General features: G+C 53.2%; 2 protein-coding genes across 2 annotated transcripts; one reads left to right on the forward strand and one right to left on the reverse strand.

Annotated features, from left to right (window-relative positions):
• Positions 1-303: 303 nt before the first annotated feature.
• JN550_004148 (uncharacterized protein) lies at positions 304-3,272 on the reverse strand (the record flags this gene model as incomplete). Its single annotated transcript, XM_049315631.1, has 3 exons — positions 304-754; positions 817-3,159; positions 3,223-3,272. 3 exons carry the CDS (start codon positions 3,270-3,272, stop codon positions 304-306), a joined length of 2,844 nt encoding a protein of 947 aa, XP_049173686.1.
• A 371-nt stretch (positions 3,273-3,643) lies between these two features.
• On the forward strand, positions 3,644-4,792 carry JN550_004149 (uncharacterized protein; the record flags this gene model as incomplete). Its single annotated transcript, XM_049315632.1, has 2 exons — positions 3,644-3,878; positions 4,122-4,792. The coding sequence occupies 2 exons, from the start codon at positions 3,644-3,646 to the stop codon at positions 4,790-4,792; spliced, it is 906 nt and encodes a 301-aa protein (XP_049173687.1).
• Positions 4,793-13,971: the final 9,179 nt, after the last annotated feature.

A 13,971-nucleotide genomic window follows, 5' to 3' on the forward strand; every position in this document is an offset into this window, starting at 1 on the left:
ATTGTATTTTAAGTCTCTAGGAGACGTAAAAACTCAACTCTGCCCACAGGGCGCCAGCGTGTTGGAAGAAGGATCCGGTGATCACTGGCACTAGCTTCAATGGCATTTGTCAAGAGTGACCGATCGTTCACTTTATGTCAAGGGCTCCCAACTTGTGACGTCCCTTGCAAGATGAAATAAGTTTTTGAATGTCTGAGATGTGATGTCGCACATACTATCTTGGGTATCGTGTAATGTACATTCTAGTCTTCCTTTCTAGTCTACACCCACGCTACATATTTGTACACGATCTATCCACACGTCTTACAAATCATCGACGGCATCCTCGCAGCGCCCGCACAGCACGTCTTCAGCAGGTGCGACGTAGCGCCAGCAGCGAGGACACTTGGCTTCCTTCGGCGGTAGGATCGTAATAGTGCCGAGCTCGAAGTCCAGAGTGTACGACCACTCGGGAGACGTGGGCAACGGCGCATTGAGCTCTATGGATGAGACGACAAACATAGCGTCTAGTTCATGAGCATGCCTCGTAAGGACCTCGGTAAGAGCGGTGTGGGAGGTCGTCACAATCACGGAGCTCTGCAGCGAAGATCCAAGCGCCTTGTCGTTTCGTGCCTTTTCTAAGCCCGACTTGATGGCGCCATGAACATCCATCAGCCATGGAATATCACGGCGAAGGACGTCAAGGTCCATGGTAATACGGCTAGGATCGATGGTGGGATCGCTGTATAGTTGACGAAGTGGATGGATGATGGAGCTATATTACGACAATTAGCTTTCAAGGGAGACACGGTAAGATCATGGTAGTGGGTAACTTACGCATCCTCTTTCATCCACTCGGGCCGATGATCCCAAGCTTCCTCTACGAGCGATGGAGTCATTGGCGCAAGCATTCTCATGAACCCATCAAAGATAGGTTCCAAGACGCCGCCACCATCACCACAGTACAGCCGATCCTTGGAAGCCTCCACATAGAAAGCTGAAAGGTCGTTTGTAATCCACCGGTTCAAGGCATTGAAGCCCTTGTAGAACTCGTGATTGTCGAATGCTTTCCCAACTTCCTCCATAGTGTTTTGCAGTTGAATAAGAGCAATGTGATCAGTGGTAGTCAAGGGAGCCGTACGAGCTGATTGGTGCATGGAACCCAGTAACATCTTCGCAATGGTACGATATTTGATCAATGCCGTGTGGATGGCTTGCAGAACCGTGACACCGATGGCAACATCCCTCGTATAATCGCTACTAGCAACCCACAGCCGCAGAGCGTCCGGACCTAAAGCATCGAAAGATGGTGGTCCCTTGGCGGCTTTGCCCTTGCGCTTCATGGGAGGTAACAAAGACCCATCCATGACTTGATGTGGCTCCATGATGTTGCCCAGTGATTTTGACATCTTCTTGCCCTCCTGGTCCAGAGTGAAACCATGTGTAATCAGTTGTTTGAACGGAGCTCCCTTCATGCAGTCTTCGACTCCAGCCGCGATCCGAGTCAACAAGCTAGATTGAAACCAGCCTCTGTGTTGGTCAGAGCCCTCGAGGTAGACGTCTGCTTGGCCAGACATCATGCTCCAGCTGCTGCCACTGTCAAACCAGACATCCATAGTATCGGTGCCACGACGGTATTCGCCCTCAAGTCCAGCAGGAATCCAGGCGGCATCGTCCGGAGCATCTGACCACCACGCACTGGTGCCTCTCTCCCGCATGACGGAAAGTATATGCTCGACTGTCTCTTCCGTGACAATCGCGGCACCATTCTTATCGTACAAGGCAGGGATAGGAACGCCCCAAGCACGTTGCCTCGAGATGCACCATTCACTTCTCCCTTTGACGAAGCTTTCCAGGCGCTTCTTGCCTGATTCTGGAGTGAAGCGCACTGCTTCCAGAGCCGTGAGAGCATCATCTCTTATATGGGATACATCTGCGAACCACTGCTCGGTCGCCCTGATGACGACGGGTTTTTTGGTCCGCCAATCATAGGGATATTTGTGTTTGTACTCCTCAACATGCAGTATATCCTCGCCAAGCAGGTCGACGATAGATTGACCACCACCTTCAATGATGGATGGCGCTGACATGAGAACTGAGCTACCAGGAAGTGCTTCCGCAGTAAATTTGCCTTCATCGTCGATAGGTGCGGTAACAGGCAGTTCCAATAACCGACACACTTCGTAATCGTCGAAGCCGTGTCCCGGTGCTAGATGTACCATACCGGAACCCGAGTCCGCAGAGACAAAGTCCGCATGAATGATAGGCTGCAGCGGCGCTACGTCGCCCTTCAAAACGTGGCGGTACTCGAGGCCCTCTATGGTGCTGCCAGAAATGCCACTACATGCTACTGAAAGTTTGCGATCCGACAATAGACCCTGAACCATCTCGACGCGACTATCTGCAACAATGTAACCATCAGAGCCGTTTGTAAGAATAGAGTATGTCATATCGTCGTGCACTGCAATGGCCTGGTTTGCTGGCAGGGTCCAGGGTGTGGTTGTCCAAATAAGGGCGTAAAGCTTGCCAGAGAGGTGCTCCTTTGCCTCTCGAAGCCCCTCAACACCCTGCCATGTCTCGTTAATGGGAAACCTGACCCAGGCTGCTTTAGAGATATGGTCATCCTTGTATTCCAGTTCGGCCTCAGCCAAGGCCGTTTTCGACGATGGAGACCAGTACACGGGTTTATATCTCCGGTAGATCAAACCCTTCTTCGCCATCTTTTGGAAAAGACGCAGCTGTCTCAGCTCAAAAGCAGCGTCCATAGTCGTCCACCTCCGTTCCCAATCGCCCATGACGCCGTAGGACCTGAAGCTCTTCATCTGCTTGAGCACCGTGTTCGAAGCTAGATTGCGGGCCGACTTGCGGATCTCGATGGGCGTAAGCCTCTTATAATCTGCGGAGCTGCTCTCCAGGGCTTTGAGCTCGATGGGCAGGCCGTGGCAGTCCCATCCCGGCACGTAATCGACGCGGCGGCCCTGCTGGACTTTGACGCGCAGGATCATGTCCTTGAGGACCTTGTTCAAGGCATGGCCAACGTGCAGGCTGCCATTGGCGTATGGCGGGCCATCATGCAGCACGAAAGTGTCATCGGATGGCCTGTTGGCTTTCTGCCATTCGTATAACTCGTCGGCGGATCGTTTTATGTACTGGTCCCGAAGCTGGGGTAGCGGTCTCGGCCTAGGGGCTATAGTTCAGCATGATTCCTGCAGCGCGAGTCTGGGGGTTTCAAGGCAATCGTACGGGAATGTGGACTTGGGTAGCCTCAAGGTTGCCGTCCAGGATTTTGACATGGTAGCTGCCGGACCATGGCGGGATGTGTGTCGTTCTTTTATATCGAGCCGTGCTACGCGTTGGCACAGCTCTGCGATTTCGCGACCAGCTCCCGAGTTTTTGGTACGGCATGGGGCGCGAGGCTGTTCGGATCTGCGCTAATGCTTAGTGGTCTCCAGGGCTACACGCCACTAATGCAAGGCTGACAATCCCGCCCGTTCCTATCGTCATCACGCCCTCAGCGGAAGAGCTCAAGGCAACCAGCGCACTTCACGAAAAAAACAACCAAACACATGTGCTGCCAGTGCACGTCTCGCTATCCTGAGGCCGTACTTACTACCGCGAACATTCGACCGAAGAGGATAGTCAGAATCTTGACAAGCCTTGCTCTATGGCGCCGATCCGGCGTTATCTCCGCATAACCAAGTACTCGGTTCTTGAATGTCGTATCTATCTGGATAACCCGGCGCTGGCACAGAGCTGGCTGCTCAATCCGCGGCACAACACGCTCTCCAGGGTCATAGAAGCAGTCCGGCCACTGGTGCTTCCCAAGCTGCGCGAGGAGAGAGAGCGAGCCCGGAAGCGGAGCACTAAGAAGAAAGGCATCAAGGATGTCGTGGTCGAAGGTATGAACTCGGAAGCTCCATGTACCAACTTGCATGCTTTGTACCCAGCAACTTCCATGCTCTCACTCAATGTATTTCCCATCTCATATTTGGAGGTTCGGTGTAACTTATTGGATGCAACCTGGGGTCGCACGCATGCGAGCGTAGTGGCAGAGCCTGCTAATGTTTCCTACCTGTGGCGATCCGCCGAGGCTTACCGTTCTCAAAGCATATGCAGCAGGCATTGATAGTGTGCATTTACAGATGACTTCGAAGTATCCATATTCCTCACCGAAACCAGCACGCGCCACTCGCTCCTAACGAAACACAAGAATTTTCACGATACGACACAGACCAAACTAACATCTAATTCGGGTCGCCTGGTCGGCGCTTCGAACGAAGCGCCTATCGACCTTGACCTCGACGCGGCTACAGCCCCCATCACGCTGCGCGACGAGGACAGTGACGAGGACGTGGGGGCCGCTCTGGCTGCAATACCCGCGGCCCCGGCGCCAAACAGCCGGCCCAAGCGACCCAGGAGGAACACCGGGCAGACGGATGAGGGGGCCGAAGACGACCATGAAGTGATCTCGTCTGAGGACGATGCAGATGACACCTTGTTTGTGCCGCCAGACACACCGGACCAGCCCCCGCATAAGCGCCGCAAGGAAGCTGCAGACGATGGGGGCGGCGACGACAAGAAGAAGCTTGCCATGGACATCTCATACGAGGGTTTCTCTATCTACGGGCGCGTGCTATGTTTGGTCGTTAAGCGCCGACAGGGCCCCAATGCCGCGGGCAGCGGCAGGGTTGCATTGGGGGCCGCCGGCGGGAACAGCAAGGCTAAAGAGAGCGGGCCACCGGGAGGCGGCCAGGCAATGATGGAGAACTTTATCATCTCGACTCAAGTTCCGGCAGGAGAGGAAGGTCCTTGACGGCTGGCTGTTACGGTGATACGACGACAATAAAGCTGCAGCATGAGCTGAAGGACCACCCTTGTAATTATTGGCTAGCTATCAATCCGTGGCTTGCGGCAGCGGCTTGACGCTGTCTCCCCTAAGATCAATCAATGAGGATCGCCTGCTGTGGCGCTGTGGGGTATACTATGTCTGATAGTGTCAGAGTTGCCAAGATGCTCCCAAACCTTGGAAGTGTGGGGAGAGGATGGTTAACATGCTGACCATCGTGTCACACCTTGGGCATAGGATTACGGCTGCGGCGCAGGTTTAGCCCTGAGGGCTTGCAGATGGCCGTCGATCTGGTTTCAGAGCAGGGGAGGGTCCCCGGGACCGACACAGCTGTAGGCTTCGAATCGCATTCTTGCCCATCTTGAGCCCAAATTGGGATATACTGTACTATTACTGTACGATCAAGTTCGTCGTCGAGGTGATAACAAATCGCGATGCATACTAATCCAGGGGGAAATCAGGGGCTAATTGGCCGCGCTACCGCACAATAGTTGGTCCTTCGCGTGCGAACTTACAAGTCGATGATGTCAGGAACCGACGGGTAAGTCGGCATTACTGAGTACGGATGCGATTCCTTAGCTAGTCTCGCCTATTGCTTGACCTTGAACAGGTGGTATGGTATGACTTCTCCCTTATCTCGAATGTCTTGGTTAGTGTCCGAGCGGACCGAAGTATAGGGTTGCATAAGTGATGTTTGGCCCTTTGGGCCCAGCGATCAGAGGGATCGTAGCCAGGGTTCTGTCCTGCTGTAGGCCAGGTTGGACACGTCGTACGATTGATTGGACCTTGGGGGGGTGCTCTGCAGCGTCAAGTGAAACACGTCCACTCACTGCTCAGCCCGATGATATTGCGGCCAGCCATGGATGAACCACCGCGGTCCTCCGCGCTGAGCCGAAGGTAACGCAAGGCCTTGTCAGCACGCGTGGCCAGGTACGCCAGGAACCTGGTAATGTGTTGGTGTGTTGATGATGGTCAGCTGAGCAACTGACCAGGGGACAGGATCACGCCAGCACTATCGACTTTGCATGGCAAGCATGGGGAATGCGATGTCTTGTCGACAAGCCCATGCTACCCATCCATGGCGGGGTACAGGTACAAAGCCCATCCACTGCAGCCTGCTTGAAGTGCTTCTTCTGGACGGTGTGTGGCCGCAGATTGGCTAGCCCCCCTAGCAACAGCTGATGGTGTTGTGAGTGGTCGTGCGTTTCAACGCTTGCTCGGGAGTCCATGCGCACTGCTCGTCACCGCCAGCTCCGGCAAGGCTTGGCGAACCCAGAAACTCGGGTGGCCTCCTTCGACAGAGCGCCAGCGCACGATCATGATCTACTGGCGTAATGGCTTTGCATAGTACTGCACTTGCTCCGCCTGGCTTGTTGGTGATGCGTAATCAATGCCAAGAGGTGGGACAAAATACCTTGCACTTGACTCCCAAAACGTGGTGTTTACTAGCGGGCTTGACAGCCTTGAGGAGGTGCATATGGTCTTGACGACACCAGGACGCCTGCAGGATTCGACGCCCTACCTTACCTACACTACTTACTGTGTATATACTTGGTTGATAATGTCTCACTTTGACATGCAATGCAGACACGCAGCATACCATTTTCCTGTGGAATCTAGGGATCGCTTGTGCCTGTTTGTGAAACTGGCTGCACAAGCGAGTAAATACTGGAGGCAGATATAGGTGCGAGACTCCAGCTCGGCCACCGAAATCGCCATGTGGACAATACGTGATGGTGTGAGGGATGATTGGTTGATTGGCTGAGCACTCACACATGGCAGTATTTCATCTGCGATCTGACACCTGCAGTATTGAGTCAACAGAATGCACTACATAGTAGGGCATTGCGGACTCCTTGCGACAATGCCGTATGTTGATCCATGATCCGCTAAAAGTCGGCCGAGAAGCAAACATGGTAGTTAGTCACTGAGTTGGTGTTGGAATGGGCCTGTATACATTTGAGCGATACGCCCGTGGAATCTGGTTGATGCAACTCGTAGATCCCCCACAGGCTGCCTCACAAAGTGCGGTATAGCGGGGGCCTGATGCTTCCGGCTCTTAGCCTGATCTCGATGTTGAAAGTGCCATCCCGCCCAGCTGGACAAGTCATGATCGGGCTGCGGCCGCGTGTCAATCCAGTTAACGCAGCCGAGCACTCGCTATTCGAAGTGATATTGTAGTAAACTCGGGACTGACGACAAAGACGACGAATCAGGGGTATGGCGCTGCCCCTGGTTTCCCACGTGGAAATGACCGAGTAGTGATAGCTTGGTGATCCGTTCTCGGCATGGCGCACCCACTACAGACTGGCTTACCACACCCAGAGTCAGCGCTGCCCCCTTTCATTGGTCAGTTGGCGAGGTACGGTCTGGCCTGTTCAGCTAATGAGCACACCCTCTTTCAGACCGTCTGGAACCGAAGCCTCCGAGGTATTCGTCGCCGTTTGGGGCTGGCTATGCCCGGAGACCTCAGCTGGATAGCAAGCTTTTCTTTAGATTAGAAAGGTTTAAAACGAAGGGAGCTGAATCCGGTCCAGTCCGTTGCGGATGGTCTGGATGCTCGGCAGTTGATCACTGCTGGCGTCAAGTTCGAGGCAGCACATCGCCACAGCCTGATCCATCGTCCCACGGACATAGTGGCCGTCGGCCTTTGAGCAGTCGGGCTATAACCGGGCGATGAGGCAAGACAGCAACCGGCATTTGCCAAGGTTGCATCGTGGTTATCAGAATTCCAGTAGTTTGGACACTGCCTCCGAGGCTGCAGACGCGTGTCTTATCAGTACTTCACTAATCATGCAGTCAGCTACATGGATGGGAATCCTCGCGATAGGGCCACAAGGCTGCATTCATGCTGCCTGTCTCCCAGAGTCCCGAAGCAGGGGCTCTGTTCACCCCGTATTTCCTGTTGGGCCGGCCTGATGAGTCTATTGTGTAATGCTAGAGACGAGAAGTCTTGCTCTCCAGGATGAAGGTAAGCACTTAAATCTGAGTCGCCAAAGTATTGCGCCAAATGCGAGGCATCATTTCCAAGACCAACAACGCATAGATAGGCAGGGTGTTGAGGAGGCTGGCGAACCATGGTACCGTACATAGTAGTTTGCAGTGATTTGCTATTGACATGGTGGGCAAGCTCTATACCACCTGTCAGACATCACGAGATGAGCAGGCTCGGAGACTACTGCCCACGTCGCGCGACCGATGCTCATACAGGCGGCTCATGATTGGTGCCTTCTGTAGCTGTCGTTTGATAGCCGTGGAAAAAAGACTATTGCGAGCCCTTGGCTGGCTGCCTGGGTACGACTCCCAGGCGACCTCGTGACAAGTCGGCAAACACTTGAACGGGGCTAGTGTTGATATTGAGTGTTGAGATGAGATGAGACCCTGCAGGGAGCCATTGCCCGAATTCACCCATGTTTTGGGCGGACTTTTCGCAAACGGCAATTCCAGGTACGGGGTTTAGCGCAGCTTGACCCAGCGCAGCGGTCAAGAGTTAGCTGCAAATGCCCGGCGCAGCCCTAAGCACGCGTTCGCACGTATGTACGAAGTACTTGTCCTAGATCAGATGCCAATCCCAAAGCTTGGAACTAACACGGGCTCCGCTTTGACTCTTGTCCTCATTACCTGTTTCGGGAGACACTGTTTTGCGCGATGCCTTGATCGGCTCGTATATCTGATAACCCCGTATATCTGACACGATGTCACGGTCTGCCACAGACCCCGTGCGCCGATTCAACAGTTGGCGCTGCTCAAGCGACGTTGCGGATCTGAGAAGCACTGACATGACGATGATGGCATCGGTTCCCCAGCAGCACGGTCAAATGAAACAGGGGGAGCAGGAGTCTCTGGGGGGACGTGCAGATTGGTACACATCGCCTCTTCCGAACAGGCGTGCCCCTGGCCACCGCCAAACAATCGTCCATGTTTCGTCCCCAGAGCTCCACACGGTAGAAAACTTCTAGAAGAAAATCAAATTTCCGAATCGGTACGTGCACCACCGCCTCGCCCCTGGCTGGAGCCCATCCGACCCTGGTACCAGACTCGGTCGCGTCGGCACATGAGAGGGCAGACATGACAAATTTCGTCACTATCAAGGATTGGCTTGCAAATCCATCAACGTTTTTTTGTCCATTCTGTAGAAATTTTCCACCGTCGTTGGCGAAGGAAGTAGTTGATTGGCTGTCCCACTCGGAAATCTGCCAGAACCTTTCTCCCGGATTCAGGGTCCAGGTCTATCTATTCCCCAAAGCGCACTGGGCGCAACCATCATTATTTGCGCTGATCATGGCTCTTCTCGCGTTTCCACTTCAGCAGCCGACCCTCCGACAGATAGTAATCATTAATCATATCCTATATCCTTGTCCTGAATAGATAAGTAGCTGACCGCTTCATCTTGTGCAACAGTGCGTGCATTTGAATAACTCCTGATAGACAAGGCTACGTATGATGTTTGCAGTCTATTTTACGATACATGCTCAGGTTTGCCTTGTATTGGATTGGACAACTCGTGCAGTTGCAGCAGTATGCGCCCAATTCTGTCAATGCGATTGGTGGACTCCATGATGAGCAGGCAATAGGGCAGTATGCGCGCTCTGTTTGATAGGTACTGCAGTGCATGTCCTGCAGGCTCAGCCTGCTGTTACCCGAAACACACCAGCGCACTACATATGCACGTTATTTCTAGCGACACAGCCTTGTTTCCATCTTTATATCCCAGCCGACATGTGTTCTACATGCACCACGAGTATGCATATACTACCGTGATAATTCCACACGGCATTCGAGACTTGAATGCAATGCGGCCGAATAGGCGCTTCCTCAATCTATTTGGAGACATCGCAGGGCATATACCGTGAGCTATAATCATGCACCGCCTCGCTCGGAGAGTCGATGCCGCTACCATCAAGGCAAGTCTAATTATGGCAAGCCTCAAATAAAATAGTAAGACCAATAGACGCCGACAACTCCCCTAATGCAGGTCGATGCCGAACCCGGCTTACATCGGACACACGGCATCGGCTAGGAGCACTGAGCACCATGCCAGAGAAGGATTGCAGCGTCGCACTTGAAGATCTACAACAACCAGCGCGCTTAGCAATGCAACAGCATGCCTAACCGTCTTCCATGAACGTTACAGAATCAGGTACTTGCGACTTTGCGCCGTGGGCCGCGGGGCTCCGCTCTGCCTTAACGTCATGAGGATTCCAAAGCCCAAATAGTTACAAGGTGTGTGCCTGGGGAATGGCAAACCGATCCTGTTGGCCAGCGCATCGTGAGTCATTATCACAGGCCGTTGGGCTCCCATTGTCACGGCAGGCGTTATGCACAAGGTGTGGGCGGGCTTGCGGTGAGATAGCGTTGAAGTGCGGTCAGAACTTGGCAGCTCGTACCCAAGAACCAGTAAACGCGACACGTAAAGCATGGCAGGTCTCGCGTGGCAGCCTGCGGGACCCATCCACCGAGAACTAGATGGTTATCAGGCCTGACCAAGTAGCTGCAGTTCCGCCCCTCCTCACAATGGCTAAAAGTGGTTCTTCATCGGCCGCTGAGTATACTGCCTGAACTGGTAAGTCACTTCCCGCCGGCATTCTACAATACTGTCTTCTTTCACAGCTTGCCAGATCTGATGTCTGTAGCGCGCAGTGGTAGTGGCCGGAACGTTCTAACGCGACCAGTTGCTTGTTGAAGAGTTCTAGAGCTGTCGAGCTGAAATTGCAGCGAAATACATGTCACGGCTTACTTAGATCCCGTCTCTCAGCTCTCCTGACAAGCCACAGGGTTTCCGCACGGGGGCTTTAGAGCCCTTGCGTCCGGTCATCCCGGGGGCTTTCGGCTGTTCGCGTGCCAGGGCGCCGATTTATTAGGTGAGGCGCTTTCACAAAGGACCAGGTACACAAACTCTATTCACAATTCAGTGGCTAACTAGCAACTTTGAGCCAAAGAAGAAAAAGCGGATGCCGGCGGCTGACATTCCCACTACCGAAATAACGTTTCTTTTTCACTGCCACGATACCTGACTACTGATGGTTGCGAGAATACTTTGCATATGCGACCACGGCGACCTGGCTGCCTATATTGTGCAGGTCCATGATGGCGATGCCAATTCTACGGCATCTCCCCAATTGACGTAGCGTGGCCGGAAGCATGGGAGACCGGCAAGTTTAATAAGCCACGCTGTAAAAAAGCAGACCTCAAGCTGCTACAGGGGGTCAGAGCCAATGTCAATGTCAATCCGGACTTCCACAGACCTGGCTGGAAAGTCCAGCTGACCACTCTCCACTTCCCTGTAATTTTGATGAGGTTCATCTCTGCACATTGTTCGGGACAACCACATGTGCGGGCACCGAGGATTGTCAATAATTATGTCCTGGCGGCACAAGTATTACATTCTTAGAATAGTCGGGTAACGCAGCAGGGACGAGGCTCGGAGACAGTGTACGGCCTTCATCAAACTTTTTTTTTTTTTCTTCCTGCCCACATGGTGCAATCTCTGATGAGGCAGCCGAGGCATTAGGCGAACCGTCTCCCGCACCCAAGTGCACGACAATGCATCATCGTCAACGCAAGGAACTGTCTCGTGAAAATGAGCACCGGCCCACTTTCTCCTTTGATGGAGCCATGCTGGCTTGATTGGAAATGCCCAATGTCCCGTTCTGCACAAAATTTTTCTAGTGCTTGGTCGAGCTGTCTGGGGTTATGGTGGATACCTAATTGTTCTATGAGTCTTCCACGAAGTAGTGGAGTATCTCATTCCAATGCTCCCAGTGGCATCCTGGCCTTGCGCCCCGGGCTGCTCATCACTGAGTGGGCGGTGCCTGGTTCTGCGACCGCTATTTTGGGGTCGCATCTTTTCAGATTTCAGCTTTGCGCTGTAGTGGCCAGCAAAGTCGCTGTACTTCGGCCGTCTGACAGGGGTTGCAGACGACGGACAGACAGGGATACAGGGGTCTCTGCTCGTTTCATTTTTTCCTCGACTAGATGTGGCACACCCGACTTTCCCTGCTCTGACTTGGCTGCGTCACTCTGGCCTCGGACGGGGGGTACTTATTTTTGTACGGCACCGAGCTGGCGCTACATGGGTGCTGCTCACTCAACGCCCGTATTTAATATTATGGGCGCTAGCGTGGGCATGTACCTCTCATCAGCTTCAGGTTTGGCGGTGTACGTACTGACGCACCCTGTGCCATGACCTACCTAGAGCCAGGCTAGCTGTGTACAACCAGGGAAGTATCTCGCTCATCCCATTTTCATCAAATGTGGACAAACGGGATGTCTATCACTGCTGGCCTCCTACATAAGGCTCCCTCCTCCCTTCACCAAGGGTCTTTGCTCGCTCTAGTTCATCAGACTATCAATCACCAGACCACGAGCAAGACGCAAGACCTGTCTATACTCCTCCTACTTACAACAACTACTATCAACTACAACTAACAAGACCTCGTGTCTTCTTGCAACTCTACGCCTTACAAGCTTGCTGCCGAGTCTAACCCACTCCTATACCAACAACTCGTAACAACGGCTTATAGCCACACAACCGTCAAACTGGCTTCCCACGCTTCTTCAGAATTCACCATGCCTTCTCAAAGACCATCGCAACTGCCCCCTTGCCCGGGCCCGCCACCGAGTCGACCACTGCCTCCTCTGCCCAAGAGAGGTTAAGCCATCACCATGTTTGGGGGTACAACAACAACAACAACAACCCCCCACTCAGATCAACCTCTTGTCTGACAAGCTCGAAACATGGCGACGACCAACCGGATATGCGAAATGGACAGCACGGCAACTGGAATGCGAACGATGATCGCGCCACCATCATCCGAGCGCAGTGCCAGAGCCGTGTGTAATGACTCTGCCTCCCTCCCAGCACCTTACTGCCGAGGCGCACCTGAACATGCATGACTTGCTTGCGCATGCATATCGAGTAACACCACCATTCTAAACGCCGCACGCGCGGATTGGCGGACGGTTACGCGAACCTCCAACTATCAACAAGCAACATGACCTCAACGGCCAGTTGCAGCAACGACATCGCAACAATCACTGGCTCTCAACACAGCTGGTTCTCAGCGACATTCCGAGAGCTGCGCTCAGTGGAAATCGATCTCTACTTCATGATTCAGGGCCCCAGCTCTCGATCAGCTGTACTATTACACGAATATGGGAATTTTAATATTGGGTTGTGGCATCTACACCCTTGCATGGGACAGGTGCTTTTGGGATATACACGTTATGATTTGGTGCCAGCTTGGCTTTTTCATTTGCAACGAAAGGTGTTTTTGGGAATCTTCATCGACACATGTACCTATAGAAGCATTGCCAGGGCGTCTTTCTGCGAAGAAGTGGCACGCGTGCGCCGGATACCCCCGATGGAAGAGAAGAATCATGATTACAGGAATGTTACAGAGGAACACAGGGCATAGTGCGGAATACTTGCATGGCGACTCACTCTCCGTGTAGCCGACCAACCTCAGAGAATTGAAATGGCTTTAAACCACTTACATACAACTGTCCCCCTCGCTGAATTGGAAGGAGTGACTTATGCACATGCTATCCAAACAGGTACGCCTATAGCCGCTGTCCCGGATTACGTGCCAACATCCTCGTGCGCATATACTTGGCATGTGCAGATGCATGCAGCAGCAGCAGCAGCAGTAGGCATCGACGATATCGACTGGTCACGTCTAGGCAAAAAGATGCCCCGCTGCCAACGCAGCAACAGATGCTGGTCCCCCTGCCGCAGATGAAGCGCATTCGACTTCAAACCCGTTCAACCCCTCACATACCGTCTCCCCTTACTTTGGTGGGGAAATGTCGTTACCACTTGCATGAAGTAGAAAGCTGTGGGTTTTGGGATGGAATCATTAAGCGAAATGCCCTATTCGAGGCGTATGCGACGGTGTTCCGCACTCTCTGTCCTCTTGAGTCTTCAGACCCATTAAGGGGAGCGGGCCCCCCAGCATCGCTAACCGCTTCATCGGAAATGGCGACGGTCCTGGGTCTCCACCTAGGGCGCCCGTTTGAGAGAAGAGTGGAGGCTTGCGGCGAGTCGTTACTTTCAATTTACATCATATCGACTCTGACACGACGCACCTAATTTAGCGGACCTGTCTTTCAACCCCATGCAGGATACGGAGGTACACGGCCGACAG

Source organism: Neoarthrinium moseri, assembly GCF_022829205.1.
Source record: "Neoarthrinium moseri strain CBS 164.80 chromosome Unknown scaffold11_Wmoseri_CBS_16480, whole genome shotgun sequence".
Taxonomy (NCBI): domain Eukaryota; kingdom Fungi; phylum Ascomycota; class Sordariomycetes; order Amphisphaeriales; family Apiosporaceae; genus Neoarthrinium; species Neoarthrinium moseri.